The sequence below is a fragment of the Rattus rattus genome, chromosome 4, assembly GCF_011064425.1.
Source record: "Rattus rattus isolate New Zealand chromosome 4, Rrattus_CSIRO_v1, whole genome shotgun sequence".
In the NCBI taxonomy this organism is placed as follows: Eukaryota; Metazoa; Chordata; class Mammalia; order Rodentia; family Muridae; genus Rattus; species Rattus rattus.
The window spans coordinates 163988311-164005608 of NC_046157.1; the positions used below are offsets into that span (position 1 = coordinate 163988311).

Sequence of the window (17298 nt, forward strand, 5' to 3'; positions counted from 1 at the left end):
TAGAATTTTCTATGGATAAAAATATGACAGTGTGCCCTCACCCAGAAGGAGTGATCAATAACTAAGTATGGAAACAGTCTAGAACAGAATGTCCAGCCACTTAAGACTGTGCAGGTCACAGCACAGAATATGGCCATGACAGGAAATCAACCGAGGCTTGGGACCTTTGGAGTGCTTTTCACTTAGACCTGAATCCTACAGCCCTAGAAGGTACTTGTGATGCCAATTGGTTAACCTTGCTTGCCAACTGACTGTATCTGGAAGCTAATGAAACCCCAGGGTGTTGGGCTCTCCTCTGAGGCATTTTCTTTTCTCCTTTTCTTCTTTTTTTGCTAGAGGGTGTGTAGCTCTGGTTGCCTAGAACACAGATGCCTCTGCCTGCTGAGTGCAGGGTTGAAGGTGTGCACCAACATGCCTGGATTTGTGAGGGATTTCTTAATCAGGTTATTTGAAGCAGAAGGTGCCATTCTAAGTCTGGGCCACACCCAGGGTGGCAGAATACATAAAGGAGATGGAGAAGGAAACTGCTCGTGTCTGCTTGCCCTTACTCCCAGTGGCACCCGACAGTGCTGCTGAGACTGCTGCTCCTCTGCCCATTTTATAGCAAACTCCATCTAACAGACTGAAGACCAGGACCTCTGTGCCAGATTGGGCTTCCTGAAGATCAGGGCGAAAATACAGCTCTGCTCGTTTAGAGATCCCTGACTAAGAGGGAACAGTTCAAACGAGGACATTAAGGCAAAGCAGCAGCCTAAGGAACGTTTTGCATTAGGTGGGCGGACTCCTAAGCAGTTTCAATGATGGCCACATGGGAAAATAGCTAACCCTTCAACATATGCTTGAATATATGAACTAGCACACAAGTGAGCTATGTGAGGTCCAAGCATGTATGCATATATGAATGTGCAGAGGTGTGGTTTCAATGAACATGTGTGAAGATGGCTGCACTTCACACATGGAATTTGTGCACTTCACATCTTTTATGTGGCCTCTAGCAAGGCTTTATGGAAGACAGACAGGATGTACCCAGAGACATCCAAAATGATGCTCGGTGATCACTCAAAAGAGGAGCTTAAGCCAACCTTCATGAACTGCGAATAGTACTGCATATAGCACGCCAGCTCCAGGGAGTCACCTGGAGAAGCCTCATCCTCCGCCATCCAGGAGAAAGCCAGGAGGTTAGCGCAGCAGCCACAGCTAACCCTGACACACACACACACACACACACACACACACACACACACACACACACACACACACACACACGCCCCTCAAGGTTCATGCTTCCAGAAGTGCCCAAGCTGCACAGAAGGTCTTCTTGAACCCTCCTCTAACCACAGGCCTTGCAGTTCCTGGTTGGATTTCTTCCCAAGACCGTCTGTCACCAGCTTCCACAGTCAACTGCAGTACCAGGTAGACTGAAGAGGTGGGACTGTAAACTGCTCTGAGTTTGTTCCAATCAATATCATAATATGCCACCTACTTAGTATGGGAAAGTCAAGTCACATCATATCAAGAATGTGATGGAAAAGTGACAGCAATTGTATAATTGTTTCCACCCCAACAATCAAACCTGTGTGGCCCAGGCATAGAATACAGGAACTGAGCCACTGAGATTACTTTTAGTAAAACACAAGAACTTCATGAGCAAAACAAACAGGGCTGGTGAGCTTATTCATGCCATAGGCATAATAAAAGAGGTGCTGGACTCTGTCCTGTGGGGCTATCCTGGGAGACCCAGGCAAATTCTCAGGCTATCATACCTACTAGACACCCTGGGGCTGACCTAAGCTAGCCCTAGCCCCTAGGGCAGAGATTCTAGCTCTGTTCTCACTTGTGCAATGTGCCCACAACCTGCAGAGTGAGCCTCCCGGGTTTTCTTAGAGCTGTCCAGTCACAACTGTGGTTGGGTGCAGCAAAGATTTACTGGGCAGATTGAGGAGGTGGCGCTCTCTGTTCCATAGGGCCTGTCTATGTAGACTTGCAAGGGCTTTCCTGAGAAAATCAGTTACTTCTACAAACACGTTCACTAAGAAGATTCATGCGGCAAAGGTCATTTGCACCCAGCTGTATGGCAGATTAACTGGAGAGGGTACAGGAATTCCCCATAACAGCTCAGAAAAAGGAGAACATTGAAAGACTGTGCCCAGGCCTGCCCAGACCCTACAATGGGTACCTTTTCCACAGAAAGGCCACTTGCAGAAAGCCTAACACTGTGTCCAGCAACAGTGGGTGCAGGGGGGAGCCAGTGAAGGCCAACAGACTCCTGGCTCTCTTGTTTATATTTCAAACAGCCACTAAAATGGCCTCTAAAGTGGCCCTCTGCCCTGAGCTGGCATCATGCTTCAACAGACTGTGAGGTGACATAGCAGGAAGGAAAGATGGGCAGGCCAGCTGCGTGGCCTGGCTTGATCTGTCCTCATAGAAGCACTGCACACTTGCTACCTGCCTTCCCCATGCTTCCACTGGGCAGTAGTACTGTCCCACAATGAAACCAAATGACAAGGTGTGTGAAGACACTCTGAAGGTCTGATAAGAGGCTGGTATGGGTACTTCTACTCCTTTATCTTGAGTCTGTTTCTGAAAGACATCTCCTAAAGAGGACAGTGTCTTACAGCGGATAGCTGAAAGTCAAGAGGAAGTTATCAGGGAACTAGCTGGATGGATGGGGTGAGGGAACAAACCCAAAAGATTTACAGCATCAAAATTGCATCGTCATTTGGCTACCCTTGTTGCTAGCAGTCAGTATAGATAGGTTTAAAGACAGGATCTCAGCTCCTCCCAGTCAATGGCATTGAACCATGAATCCGGCTCCAGGACTTACAATAACTTCAGGCTGGTAACATTTTTCTATTCTTTATATAAAATCAAACTAGAACACCTTGCACTAAAAGTAAAGGCATGAAGATTAAGTCACATCCTCTATTAGCTTCATTCCAAGAGATTCTTCCCAATCATTCTAGGGAAACCCCAGTGTGAGGACAGAGCCACATACCCATGGACTATAGGGCTGCCAGAATAACATGTGTAGGGTCAAAGAGTGCTTAAAGGTATGGTGATGGTGTCCACAGGTGATGCACCCTCAATGGGTCACTAGGCAATTGGCATCAGGTTAAATCTTTACCTGCTGAAATCACCTTCAGAAAACAAACATGGCAGCATTTTGAAAATAATAGTGTAATTAGTTTATAATCATCCATTCCAAGAAGCAGCCCTACATAACTAGCCCTGCTCAGAGTCCCCCAACTCAGGAGCACAGAGTGGGTCACTGCTGAAGAGTCTCACAGTTCCTCCCTTAGTTTCCTGTTACAGTCATGAAGCCATGAAAACCTGAAATTCAAGAGGCACAGATTACAAGTAATGACGCTTCCCAAAGACACTCCACAACAATGCTTCTGATCCTGTGTGAGTGTCACGACATCTTGAAGTCATGTTGCTAGCTAGGGCAGAAAGAACTAATCAGATCTGTGCTCCTCAGCCCGTCACCATAGAACTCTGGCAGTGACCCTCTGTGCCCCAGGCCCTTGGAACCTACTTTCTTTCCTTTCTCTGACCACACACAATATGTTACAAGGATCTTCCTCGTTGGCTTCCCAAGGGTAGGGACTGTACTGTCTAGGGAGAAGACATCATTGAGTGTAGAATCCAGACCATAATAACAAGTCTTCTGGAAGGGTTGACTTTACACATGGGTAAAACTTAGCTATCTGCACTTAGTAACTCACCACCATACCCAAGACTCTGCCATGGTAGAGGGAGAACTGCTGAGAAGAGATCACATCACCATAGGAAAGTTTAAAATGAGGTGACCAAAGTGTGGTGGCCTGAGTGAGAATAGGCTCATGTATTTGAATACTTGGTCCCCAGTCAGTGGAACTGTTTGGGAAGGATTAGAAAGTGTGCCACTAGGGGCAGGCTTTGAGATTCCAAAAGCAGTCTCTTGATATCAAGTCTCTTGATATAAAAGTGACTGCAGTGGGAACAGGAAATTCTTTTGTAGAAAAAGTACAGAAATTCTTCTATAAATTGCCTTGGTCATGGTGTCTTAGCATAGTCACAGAAAAGAAAGACACATAGACTAATTTTTCTAAGAAACAAAAACAAAACCAGCAACAGCAGCCCCACTATTCTAACCAGAACTTAAACCAGGTTCACTTTTGAGCCACACTCTTATCCCAAACTTAGTTTAATTGACCCCCAACTTTTAAACGTATTAGACATTCAATTTACTAGACATTTTTTTCAGTGTAAACCCAATCGGACTTTTCAAAAGTAAACAAAAATGAAAGCTTTCTATGCTAAAGGTCTGATGCTGAGGACGGGTGTTCATCCACTGCTCCAGCAGGGCAGCGAATCTTCTGGGTCTCTAGGAAGCTCCCATTATCCCTACTGATTACTGACCAGCCAATCAGAAGCGGTTACAATCAAGCTCAAGTTTCCTAACACATGGTACTAACACCATAATGCTGCTCACAGCACTGCTCAAACACCAACCTTTCTGGCCCAGCCTCAACAGAACTCAAGCTGAAGCAAAGGCCATGTAGGAAGCTGTTTTGTAGACCTGAGGGGTAATTCTTGACCCTACTATTCCCAGGGCCGGAATTTCAGGTACTGTGTGTGAGTCTGTATGTGTGTGTCCTACAGCCACATGTGCCCAGCTGATTTAAAAGGCACATAGACTTTAACATAAGGGATGGTCCTCACAGCAAGACTTCTTTTCAAAGGTGTGTGTTAGTTACTTTTCTCATTATTTTGAGAAAATATTGGACAAAAGTATCTTAAGTATGTATTTGGACTCAAGAGTTGGTGTGCTGGATAGTTCTATGTCAACTTGACACAAGGTAAAATCATTTGAGATGAGGGAATCTCAATTGAGAAAATGCTTTCATAACAGTTGAGTTGTAGACAGCCTGTAGGGCATTTTCTTAATTAGTGATTGATGGGGGAGGGCCCAGCCCATCTGGTAGTCAGATTACTTTCTCGTTTTCATTCAGTCCAGGACCCCAGTCTATGGAACAGTGTTGACCATATTTAGGGTTTATCTTCCCACCTCAATTAACCCAATCTAGAATGCTAAGACATGTCTGATGTTTGTCTCCTAGGTAATTCTAGCAGGTCCTGTCAAGTTGACAATATTAAAAAGGCAAGGGTGTTTTTCTGACTAGAAGTAATACCAAGGAGCTGGAGAGAGAGATGGTTCAGCAGTTAAGAGCACTGGGTGCTCTTCCAGAGGATACCAGTTCAATTCCCAGCATCTATACAGCAGCTAACCACTGTCTATAACTCCAGTTCCAGGGCTTCTGACACACTTGCACAGACACACATGCAGGCAAAACACCAATGAATATAAAATGAAAATAAATTATATGTAAGAAAGTAATAGCAAATGTGAAATTAAGAATAAGTAAATCACCTACAGTTGATCACCAGGAAATCTAGCTCAGCAATACAGAAAATCTAGACTTAAACCAGACTCACACTACCCATAGACACCGGGCCAACTTCCTCACGTCAGTAGGTCTCAAAAAAAAAAATATATATTGCGTGGTTTTGTGTAAAGGCTTGGTATAACTGGGTAAGCATACCCAGTATTTTCAATGAAAGCTGGTTCCTGACCCATTTTGACACCTAGGGAGAGACTCTAACATCCAGCAGCCTGACCTGTGTGGTCTGGAGAACGTTCTACAACAGCTGTGCTTGTCGTTTTGGATGAGTGACTTCAATAAGCGTAGAGCAAGCAAAAGATCACGATAAACAGCAAGTGGTAGATAGCTAGGAACAACAGACAGACAGACAGACAGACAGACTGTAAAAGACTATCACACTAGACATGCACGGCACCAGCAGAGAAGACTACAGACTGAGAGAGCAGAAGAAAGGTAATGTCAGATTGGAGGCTTAGAACCAGCAGGCCTAAGTCACTGGGAAAACCCCACCAAGGCAGGCACCAGGAGTTCCCAGGTTAGAATGTCTCTTGTAGAGCAAAGTGTCCCTTCCCTTCTGGTGAGGCTTCCAATAAAATGAACAGCAACAGACAGATATCATCAAATCCTACTCATATCCAGCAGAAACCAACTGGAGTGGTTGAGATGGTCAGTGGGAGTTCCTGGTTGTGCTTTCTCAATGGCTGAACTTCCAGCTTCCTGTTCCCACCGCAGGCACTTTTACATCAGGAGACAAACAACAGTAGCCTCCTCTGCAAAAGGCTTTCCTCCTGGCTGTTCCCAGCACAATGTTTTATGCTCCTTGTCACAGAACTGGGGGTGGGAGGGTCAGCTTATCTCCAGACAAGGGATACTTTCAGACTTATATGCTTGAGTCTGAAATGGGGAAGAGAATACCACTTCCAGAGCCAGCTTTTAGTGAGTTCTAATAGTACAAGATAATTTACCAATAAAATGTACACTATATATGCCCTCACATGTAGAGGGTATGGCTGCCTGCATGCTTCCTAGAGTGATCTTGCTGCCACAGAATAATTCTGGCCATGATACCTTCAGTCCTCACTCTTTGGGTACCAGCAGGGCCAGAAAGCTGTCAGTGAATCCGGGATAGTCACACAGCTGATGGCCAAAGTCAAAAAGAGTAGCTAGAGAAGGGTCACTGCCAGCTCTGCTAGTTCTCCTTGACATGTGCCAGACAGACCCAGTTTGGCTAAATGTCATATTTAACATGTTAACCTCAAGGACTAGAGGAAGAGAATGAGAGTTGTCACCCTGTAGATGGGAGCTACCAGGAATAGGCTAGCTAGCAAGGGCAATTAACAGTTCAGGTCCTATGGGCATGAACCCACTTTTCCCACCACTACCACTGTGGGACTCAAGCCAAGCTAAGGAAATGCATGATCCTTCTTCCCTCTCAATGCTGCACACACAGTTTAGCTGCAGATGAACCATGTTCAAGATCGTGTGTGGCTGTGATGGTGCAGACTATACCAGCTCCCAAGCAGCTTGTCCTGGAGTACAGCTGGCCTGTTCTTAAGCCGTCCATGTTGTACAAGGCCCATTGGTCTATCCAGATGTAGACAAACAACTCTCTTACCATCTACCTTCATGTTATTACCATCTTACCATCTCTTTCCACCTACCTTCATGTTATTAAAAAGTTAACACTGGATATAAAGTGAGGGTAAATCAAGCGCATCTTGAAGAGTAAAATCCAAGTATGGGCAAACTGTGAGAAGGAAGAGATAAGAAGGAGACAACCAGAATGCTGTGGTAAATCCTGTCTGTGTTGATGGACCTAGATATTTATTTCCTTACAGCTACCAAAGCTCAATGTGCTATTCTGTAGCTTTATTTAAACATGCCCAGAGAGCCTTTAAGGCAGAATCTCATGTGCTTTCCTAAGATATGCTTTTTTACTCAAATATACTAACAGCATGAGCGTGGACCTGCTGACTGGCAGGATGTGTGTTGTTTGTCCATGGTTTGTAATGGAGCATTTGGGATTAAAATGTCCAGGGCTCTCAATGAGAAACCCTTTTTATCTCCACTGGACCAAGTGGCTCAGATCCAAAGGCAACCTCATCAGAGCACCCTGGAAACAATTCATCCTTCCAGGCACACTCAGCACTGAGCCACACCCCCATGGTCTGAGCCCATACACTCAAGTGGTAAGAAGACCAGCAGGTGCACCGTCCATCCGGAAGGTCTAAGGATATAAGGCAAGTGCCAAAGTGGAGCCTGTGCCAGAGTTGGTATAGGAGGTATCCTGTGGGCCAGAGTGACAGCAACAATAGATACAGGGTGTCAAGAATAACGGAGGTAGCCAGGAAGAAACAACAGGAGTCGTCTAAGGGCAGAGACCCAAAGCAACACAGCAGCCTTGTGTGTTTCTCTCTCTCTCTCTCTCTCTCTCTCTCTCTCTCTCTCTCTCTCTCTCTGTCTGTCTCTGTCTCTGTCTCTGTCTCTCTCTCTCTCTCTCTCTCTCTCTCTCTCTCTCTCTCTGTGTGTGTGTATTGAAGTGCGTGCACAACATGTGAGACACTGTGCACCTCCTGAGCATACAGCTCTTCTACCCCATCTATCAATAGTCAGACTCCCAACTTTTCCTTCAAGCTTTAGCTCAGCACTGCACTCTTCTGGCCATGGCACCTTAGGTACCAGCAGGGTCTAGCCTTCAAAATACTAATACACAGAGGGTGCCAGTGAACCACACAACTGATGGCCAGAGTCAGCACAGAGTACACAGTGTTAGTTGCTTTTGTCTTACCATATTCAAGGTTCTATGAAGAGTATCAACTTCTACTGTTAGCTCGTTAACAGTAAGCTAACTCTTGTCTGCAGACATCTTAACCCAGAGGAGAAAGCAGAGCTAAAAGACACTTGGGAAACACAAAGCCTAGTGCTCAGGAGCCAGAGCTCCTGGCACAAATGAGGTATAGTCAGGATGGCACCAGAGTGGCCATCAATGCTCTTGAGTAGAAGGTGAACTTGAACCCCAGGTGCAGGAATGATCTGCATAACTTCTTCGGGCTAATAAATCTGACCAGTTAATGAAGACCATGACTTCCCAGGTATCAGGCAGGGGCATAGGGTCCTTCCCTATCATGAATAGGGTTGCAAGCAACATGCCCTGGGCTTCTTGGAACAAGTAGTGTAAAGGTTAATCTTCACTGGTAACTTGGTAAGAAGCACCAAGGAAACAACCCTGGGTGCATCTGTAAGGCTGTTTCCAGAAACACCCTTAACAGATGGGCCCTGGGTTGGAGCCCCAGATTATAAAAGGAAAAACAAACAAACAAACAAACAAACAAAAAAAACAAGTGGTAAACATCAAAATTGATCTCTCTCTGTTCCTGACGGATTCAGAAATAACCAGCCACTTCATGCTTTTGCCACCGTGCCTCACTGAGCACTGACTGTATCAGACTGTATCCCCTTTTCAACTGTGAGGTGAAATGAACCCTTTCTCCCTCAAGTTGGGGTTATTCAGTTCTGGTCACAGTACTGAGTAAAGTAACTATCGCTACCAGGGTCACACAACCAAGTTCCCTCTCTCTGGAGCTGGCCACCTGAGCTTGAGCACTGGTCTGCTGCTTAGACTATAAAGATCTTGAAGGCTAGGGTATGGGAAGGAGCACTCTGACGCTGCTGCTCCTTCAGAGAGGCTGTGGTCTTGGCTGACAGGAAGATAGCAGTAGGATGTAAGTCAGGACTCTGCAGAGGCAGCTGCCTAGAGCTCAGAGCAGGGACTGTCCCACAGGGCCAGGAGGGTCTCAGATCTAAGCTGTGGAAATTTCAGTTAATTCAGAAGAAAATAGAAGGAAACATTTTTGTCTGCAGATAACATGAGTAACCCAGAAAAAGAAATCACTATCAGAAAACTCTATTTGTTACTCCAGATTACATGTAAGAATGAAGTCCAGGGCTCGTCTATACACTGGCAGTAAGTGAGCGTGAAAAAAAATGCAGGAAGATTTATTCACAATAAAGACAAAAATAGAATACGTTCCAGATTAAACATTTATAAGCATTAAGGGAAAAATAAAACCAATTTACTAGGGTAGAAATATAAATAAACAAATAACTTGTTTCTCACGTACAAATTTAATACTAGGAAGCCATTACCCAACAATCCTGGCATAATTGTGGGGACATCATGAGAACGGTTGTGAAGTTCATCATGGAAGAGAAACAGGCCCGACAAGCCCAGCAAACTCTTGGCAGAGGGACACGGTGTGGAGAGATGGGCAGTCATTCTAATGTCTATGTGGGTACCATCGGAACTGCACTGTGCCAGCGTCAGAATGTAGCAAGGGAACAAGCTAGAAACAGTCACGGACATGTAAATGGGACACATGAGAGGGAACAGAAGTGGCATTTTTAATCTGTTCAGAAAGCACATTTGATTCATGATAGGAAAAGTAGGTGACTACTCTGTATCAAGTGAGAATGAAGAGCGGAGGTTGGAATAATGTCCTTATTCATAAAGAGCACTCCTACACCTACGAGAAACGACCAGCACTGCAAGTGAAAACAGAACAGAGAATCATACAAGAAATGCAGACAGCCATGAGGCCCACAGAGAAGGCTGAGAACACTGGCAGTTAGCGATGTGCAGGCCATGTGCTAGCTAACTTTCTACCAACTTTACATAGGTTAGGAGTCATCTAAGAGGAGGGAACCCTAGCCGAGAAAATGCCTCCATAATACTGGACTGTAGGCAAGCCTGTAGCACATTTTTTTAAAGAATGATTGATATAGGATGTGAGTGGGACCATCCTTGGGCTGGTGTTCCTGGGTGCGTAAGAAAGGAGGCTGAGCAAGCCATAGGGAACAAGCCACTAAGCAGCATCCCTCCACGGCCTCTGCCTCAGCTCCTGCATAAGTTCCTGTCCTGCCTTCCTTCAGTGATAGAATATGAATGTGGAAACATGAGCCATATAAAATCTGTCCTCCCCAGCTTGCTTTTGGTCATGGTGTTTCTGCATTGCAATAGTAACAACCCTGACTAAGACATGCAGGAGATGTGGGAGAGGATAGTGAGGCCAATGAAGGAAGGACAGATGGAGAGGTGGCCATTGCTATCACGTTGTAGTACCCGCCCCACAGCAAGCCCCTGTGGCCCAGGGTCTGTATCATAGCAGTGTGGATGCTCTTCTCTGCTTGCTCCTAGCAGAATGATGTTCTCTAAACCTTTCATTGCCTCCCAGCCAGCCTCTCAGGATGTTCTATGTCTAGGATACGCAGGATGCTCTGGCAGCTTCTGAGTAAGTTCATCTAGGAAAGTCAGTTTCTGTGTCACTCATTCTAGACTATCCGTTGCCCCCTCAGGTTGGGGGGACTGGATTTACATAGGAAACTCAATAATGGAAAAGGGAAGCTGAGTCAGGGCTCATCCGAATAGTACATGTAGCCAGTCACCATAATTAAACATTTAATTCTTTAACCAAAGGGACAGGTTAGAAGGAGCAGTGTGTACATGCACATTCAGGATGGAGTAAGTAAGCAATCTTCTCCCAGAGGAGGGAACTGCTGTACCAAGTCCTAATGGAGAGCAAGGCTGGCCATGTGCCCAAGTCAACTCTGGGGCCTGAAGGCTCTGTGGAGAAGGAGAGGGGCAGGGCCCAAGGCTATCTTGCTAACCCTGAACTACTTTTCAAATATAAATACTAGAACGTGCATTTCTTTGGTTAAAAAAGTACTTTTAAATACTAAAAATAATACTGCAAACCCACAAAGTGGGTATTCTGGGCCACTCTCTTGATTTTCCATGCCACCTGGGTCTGAAACAGCAACAGCCTCTATAAGGGCAATTCTAGCTAATGACACAGCACCGCCTCTCCATTCAGCCGCCCCACCCCCCTCAGGCTGGGCAGAAATGAGCAGAAGAGTGGGGTTTGCAGCAGTGATAGGGCGATTCTGAGAATTACAACCCCTGGAAAGACCTTGTTTACCCCAAATTACCAACTGAAGTTTTACTTTAAAAACTACTCCTGTTCCAATTATAAATTCTATTCAAATTGACTGATGATTTAATGACACTAATTAGATTGTGTGTTCAAGAAATCTGTCTGACAAACACCACTGCCAAGTGTCGTTGACAATATGACGGCATGAAGAGAGTTTAAACCGTCAAAACAAAAGATTGCTAATGCAAGGACACAATTACACCGTCTAAAGGCTTTTTTTGATCTCAATTTTAATGAAAAAAATTATTAGAACACAAAGGAAAAATGTAACCTTGAATTTCTATAATTCTCAGGTTCTGTCCCAGAGGCCAGCTCTGAAGTTAGATTTCTGGCCTATGGCATCTCTTCTAGGGTCTGGAAATGTGGGGTAGAGGAGCACATTGCTAGGGGCTCACCTGGGCTGACACTAGATGTCTAAGTGCTAAGTGACTGGCCAGAGAAGTGCACCCTGGCTGAGGGAATCCTAACTCAAGGGTCTTCTTTATCCTTCTTGCTCCTTTCCTGAAAACTCACAAAGGTAAGGAGGTTTATTTCTGAGACTCTCACTGTTCAAATCATGGGAACACCTAATCAACTGACAGAACAAGAACACAACGCTGACTATTCACTACACCTGCTGGAGTGCCCACTGCACATCCGGTTCTATCTTCCTGTCACATTGCATGCTGCTGACAAGGATCATGTGCACAAACAGCTGTGGCTAGGAATGCTCAATGGATAGGACAGGTAAACCATAGTTCAGCAGAGCTCCCTAGTCTATCTTTGGCCAGGGTCTAGACTGGGTCTGGAGGAAAGCCAGTGCATGCATAGGTATGGCTAGTTCTGAGGTACAGTACAGTAAGGGCATGTCCAGCTCAGGTTCACCGCCCTGAACCTGTGTCTCACAGCACAGGGCTCACTCTACCGTTTTCTAGCTTTTGGTCTGATCTTTACTTGTACCACCCAAAAGTCCTGAATTAGCATAGGTGAATCCCTGGCAGAGCTCCTTTGTATACAGAGCCGGCTTCCAGAGAGGGACTCAGGCCCAGAAACTTGGCTACAGAACCAGCCTCTGGGACAGGAACTCCAAAGCACAGCAAAAAACTCACTGGTACAGGACAGTGATCATCCTACAGGCCTGTCCAGAGGTGCAATGCAGCATCAAGACCTGGAAGCACAGCTAAGGGACAGACTATGAACTTTTAAAAACAGCGAGAAGGGCTGATGACATTGGGTCAGGAAGCTGCTATGGAGGATCTGTGAGGGGTGGCCACATAAAACACAGAAAATGCTAAGACTTTGGGGTTAAATTGCTTTTGCAGAGGCACAGATATGTGAGTCTATGGCCCATGTTGAGAATAAGGCAGCAGCCTGGTGAGGTGGCACTCAGTCAGCTGGCACATCAGGGTCACTGGGTGCCACTGCCTAAAATGACTTCTACGCTTTCCTGCTGGCACGTGGCCAGTGCCTGAGGCCAGCCTGAAACACCTAGCTCCTAGTCCTGGAAAACGGGCGCCATGGGAGGTGGGCATGGCCAGCTTCAGCAAAGCGCTGGACAATTGTCAGCGAGGCTTTCTTTCCTAGGTCAGCTGTTGCCCTCTCCCACCAGGCAGAAAGGACTCAAGGATGAGGAGCCCGGTCCTGGTAGAGTCAGTCCTTAACTAGCCCACTCCACACCTAAGAGCATGGAGAGCAATGACCCCATATCCCAGGACACTTAAGAGAGCAACCATCACAATACCAACGCCTCCAGCCTTCTTATAGGCAGCTCTTAGAGCCCAGAGTGAGGCTTCTAGATCCTCTTTTCTCATAAGGCCCAAGCAGGACAATGTTCTCAGCACACATATTCCTGAAAGGGAACCTAGAGCTGCTCCCGGGCCTGTTCACCAGGGCAGGCAGAGCTCTGCTATCTAAACCAGGGAAGAACCTTGTGTAGCCCTTCAGCAATCCCCAGTACAGGACACTCCCATGGCTTATGAGACTGGTCTAGTGACGGCAGCATGGTAGAGTGGTTAGTACTAATCCAAGCCCAGGGGTCCTAGATGCTGGGACTCTATCTTGGTCCTGTTCTCTTGGGTGGGCAAGGTGGCTCTGGGAAAGTTGCTCCTGTGGAGTGGCTAGACTAGGACAGAGATGTCTGACTACACCCTCCAGGTAGGCCTCAGATGAGAATACCCTGACCAACACAGTGCAATCACATGACACTCAGGGCAGGACCCAGTGGCTGCTCCTGAATCCCTTACCCATAGAGAACACTGTTTGTTGTTGAAGCTATGATGTGTGGCATGACTCTCTTACACAGCTGTGAGCGACTTGAACAGCTCGTGTGGGACGCTTTTTGCTTTACTGTGACGACTGCAAACGTTTCTACGGGACAGTGTGGCTCGACATGGGTCTCAGTGGAGAGATTCCCAGCCTGTCAGCTTCACCATGTATCTACATGCCACTCTTGTAGGTTTCTCTTCAGGTTACTTCATCTGAAATTCTGGGATCAGATTAAATAGCTGTAGAGAGTAGGCATTAAAAAGGTCTTCACTAACAGTTTGTTTTTTTTTTTTTAACTTGTTCTTTTTTGGGGGAGGTGGGAGGGGAAGGGGATGTCTCAGGGAGAAATCTGAGAAAAACACAGTAAACCCTGAATCCTCTGAGGTGTCTGTCACTTTTTGGCCTGTCTTCCTGCTGGCCATCTTCCTACATGTATTTTTAGAAAGTAGCTTTATACCATGAGGTCCTGAGTCTCTTTAGGATGTGTGAGGCCTGGGACATTTGCAGCAGCCTTACAGTGAGGGCCACCTGGTTCCTGGGCCTTGACATTCTGTGGGTAAGACTGTGTGTGCCTTGGGGACAGAAGGAAGCACGTGCCACGTAGAGGGTATTTGGTTCTCAGGTCTTAGCATTCCATAGGTGATGCCAATCCTGAGAACAGAAGGAGCAGGTGTCGCCCAGAAGGGACCTGGTCCATGAGACCAGAAACTAGACGAAGGTCGTCCATCTAGGGCACAGAGAGAGGAGCTATCACCTGTCTGTGCCTCAGCAACAGATGACACCATGCCAACCATGGGAGGAAGAGGCAGTGTCACCCAGAAGGTACCGGACTCACATGTCTTAGCTCTCCACAGGTAAGCAGACCGTGGATGGAAGGACAAATGACACAGAGCCCAAGGCTGCTGCTCACCTTGATATGTTCATGCAGCTGTGCCTCATGCTGTCGGGACAACTGCTCATGCTGACGCTGGAACTCTGCAATGAGGATCTGCCGCTGGATCTGCTGCTTCTGCTTCAGTGCTAGGAGTTCCTGCTGCAGTTGCTGCTCCCGCAGTGCAGGTTCCAAGGGCAGTGAGAACTGGTGGTCCAAGCGCAGGTCCATGGGTACTGCTGCAGGGGCCACCTGCAGAGGCAGCGCTGTAGCCACGTCCACTGTGGAGAGAGCACAACACAGGAGAGCGGGTCACTCCCTCAGCAAAGACCCTGAGGTCTGGGTCCCTTTTCCCGGTAAAGCCTAGATGCCCTATCACGGTGTGTCGGTGGTCCAAAGCACATCTGGTGTTCCTTGGCCAATGGCCTGACAGGCTCAAAGCACAAGGCTCAGAGATCCCAGGGCTGTGTCCTCAAGCACAAAGATCTAATGGCAATGAGAGATCTGACCAGGAAACATACTTGCATCAAGTGATTACTCCCCCACTGTTTGCCAAAATGGGAAGCCCCACTCTCAAAGAACCCCACTGCAGACCAAAGGCCCATATGATATCATACTGAAAAGTCAATAAAAGGAAACTACAGTAAGAGCCTCCGCTAAGCCATGCGAGGAGCCAAGTGCTAGTACTTGGATGGACGAACCGCCTGTACTTTGCTTCTGCCCCTTCTCCAAATGAAGCCACTGCAGAGCTATGTATGAGCCTCAAGAACAGTGTGTGCCATAGAAGTGGTCCAGATAGACACTCGAGCGAAGAGCCTGTTGCCATGGTAAAATGAGCACCCTCTTGAAAAACATGTTTACCCAACCGACTGCAGCCAATAAAGTGTGCTCCTGGCGGGCAGCATGAGTGTTCATCAGGGTGGTTTCTGTACTCACACTGTGCCACGGAGAGGCCACTGATTTAAAGCAGAAGCCGAGTCAGTCTCAGTGCTTACAAAATTGATTCCAAATTAAAGTGAGAGAAACAATGTGGAGGAAAGGTAAGTTTTAAATGACCAATGCAGGGCCAGAGAGATGGCTCAGTGTGTGAGTAAAGACGCCTGCTACCATATCTGACACTTTCAGTTCAGTCTCTAGGACATACAGTGGAAGGAGAGAACCAACTCTTGAAAGCTTCCTCTACTTTTACACATGTCACAGCATGCATCACCTATTTACCCCCTCAAACGCACATATGCATGCATGCAAAATTTTAAAACACAATAAACAATAAAAGAATAAATTACCAACTTGATGAAGAAGCCCCATTCCTGCCAGCCCCTGGCCATAAGGTTCTGGTGGTTAGCATCTTATGAACCTGACTTTGATTAGAGTCCTTAATGTGGCCCTCCCATATCCCTGCTTGAGGCTAAACCTTTAGGGTCTTCTACCACAGATACAGGGTGGTCTTGAACCAAGATCTCCCCTAAACCTTCCTCCCGGGTAAACTAATAAGCAATACTGAGCTCATAGACTTGAATAAGAAAGGTACCTGTTATTCTTGGCCCCTGGCAGTCCTGCAGCCACTCCCACATAGCAAGTCTCAAAGCTGGCTTAGGCTACCAAATGACTAGATCTCTGGTCCCAGGAGTCTGCTTTGTCCATAGAGTAAGGCTGGGGAGAGCTCTAACAGTCACCAGAACCCTGGTGTTCCCCTGCAGAGAGTCCACAGGACCCAGAAGGGTGGGGTGAGCCACACGCAGATCCTCTTGGGTTTCCTGATGAAAGTCACTGTCTTCCCACCAACAGGTTCTGGCCGCACACTAAATTCCCTCCTTTTTTTTGGGGGGGGGGGCTGGGGACTGAACCCAGGGCCTTGCACTTGCTAGGCAAGCGCTCTACCACTGAGCTAAATCCCCAACCCCAATTCCACCATTTTGAACTCACATATGTGATCCTATACTTGCCACTCTTGGTTAAGTGTGACTGTCCTGTCTCAGGCTTCTTAGTGTGTCTCTGATTTCCTGGGGTAGGTTATGTCATCTTTCTCAGACAGAGACACACGGGGTCCCTGGTGGGCTTGGTCTGTGACCACTTTATTTTAGAATGAGTTGATTAGGGGTGAAAATTAGCCTACAATCAATCACTCAGCTCTAAATTCTGAAGTGTCTAGTTAAACTGATAATTTGGCTTAAATAAAAACTCACAGAGAATTAATGAAACCATAGCATTGTCTCACAGCTTGCAAGCTGTCTTTTCCTGTGTGTTACCTCACTTGGCCCTGGGGGAGGGGACAGGTGTGACTCCTGTGATTTTGCTGACATGACTTATGATCTACATATTAACAAAGCTGTATCAAAGATACTGTGCACAAGAGCATGCCATCTGCCCATTTCTAATTTTCACAGAAGGGTACCATCAGGAATGCCTAGCAGCTCTTTCAAATATCATATATACAACCTTTAAAAGGGCCATTTGGGTTAACTTCAAGAACATGACAGGCCATATACAGGGATAGTTTAAGTGGAAACTTAAGGGTTCTTTGGGAAAGTCAGCTGTGTTGCACAGTGTTTTGCTGGGGCAAACACGTTAAGGAGTGTTTTCCTGAAGTGGACGCAGGTGAAAGAGGATGTTCTGCTAAGGAAGCACTGGAAAGGACATGTGATGAAGGATGCTTTGCTAACTTCAATGCATGTATTGGTCTGCCTTACATTGAGTAGTTGAGCTGCATTTGTCAGGACTCTCCATAGAGAGAAATGCACCAAAAAACTTCTGGTGGTGTGCTGCA

General features: G+C 46.5%; 1 protein-coding gene across 7 annotated transcripts in view; it reads right to left on the reverse strand.

The window, feature by feature from the left end:
* Hdac4 (histone deacetylase 4) overlaps positions 1 to 17298 on the reverse strand; it is a 248115-nt gene that overhangs the window by 84333 nt on the left and 146484 nt on the right. For all 7 annotated transcript variants that reach the window (XM_032901651.1, XM_032901653.1, XM_032901650.1 and 4 more), the window contains one exon: positions 14571 to 14812. In XM_032901651.1, the coding sequence (XP_032757542.1) occupies positions 14571 to 14812 (242 nt within the window). The remainder of the gene's footprint in view (positions 1 to 14570; positions 14813 to 17298) is intronic.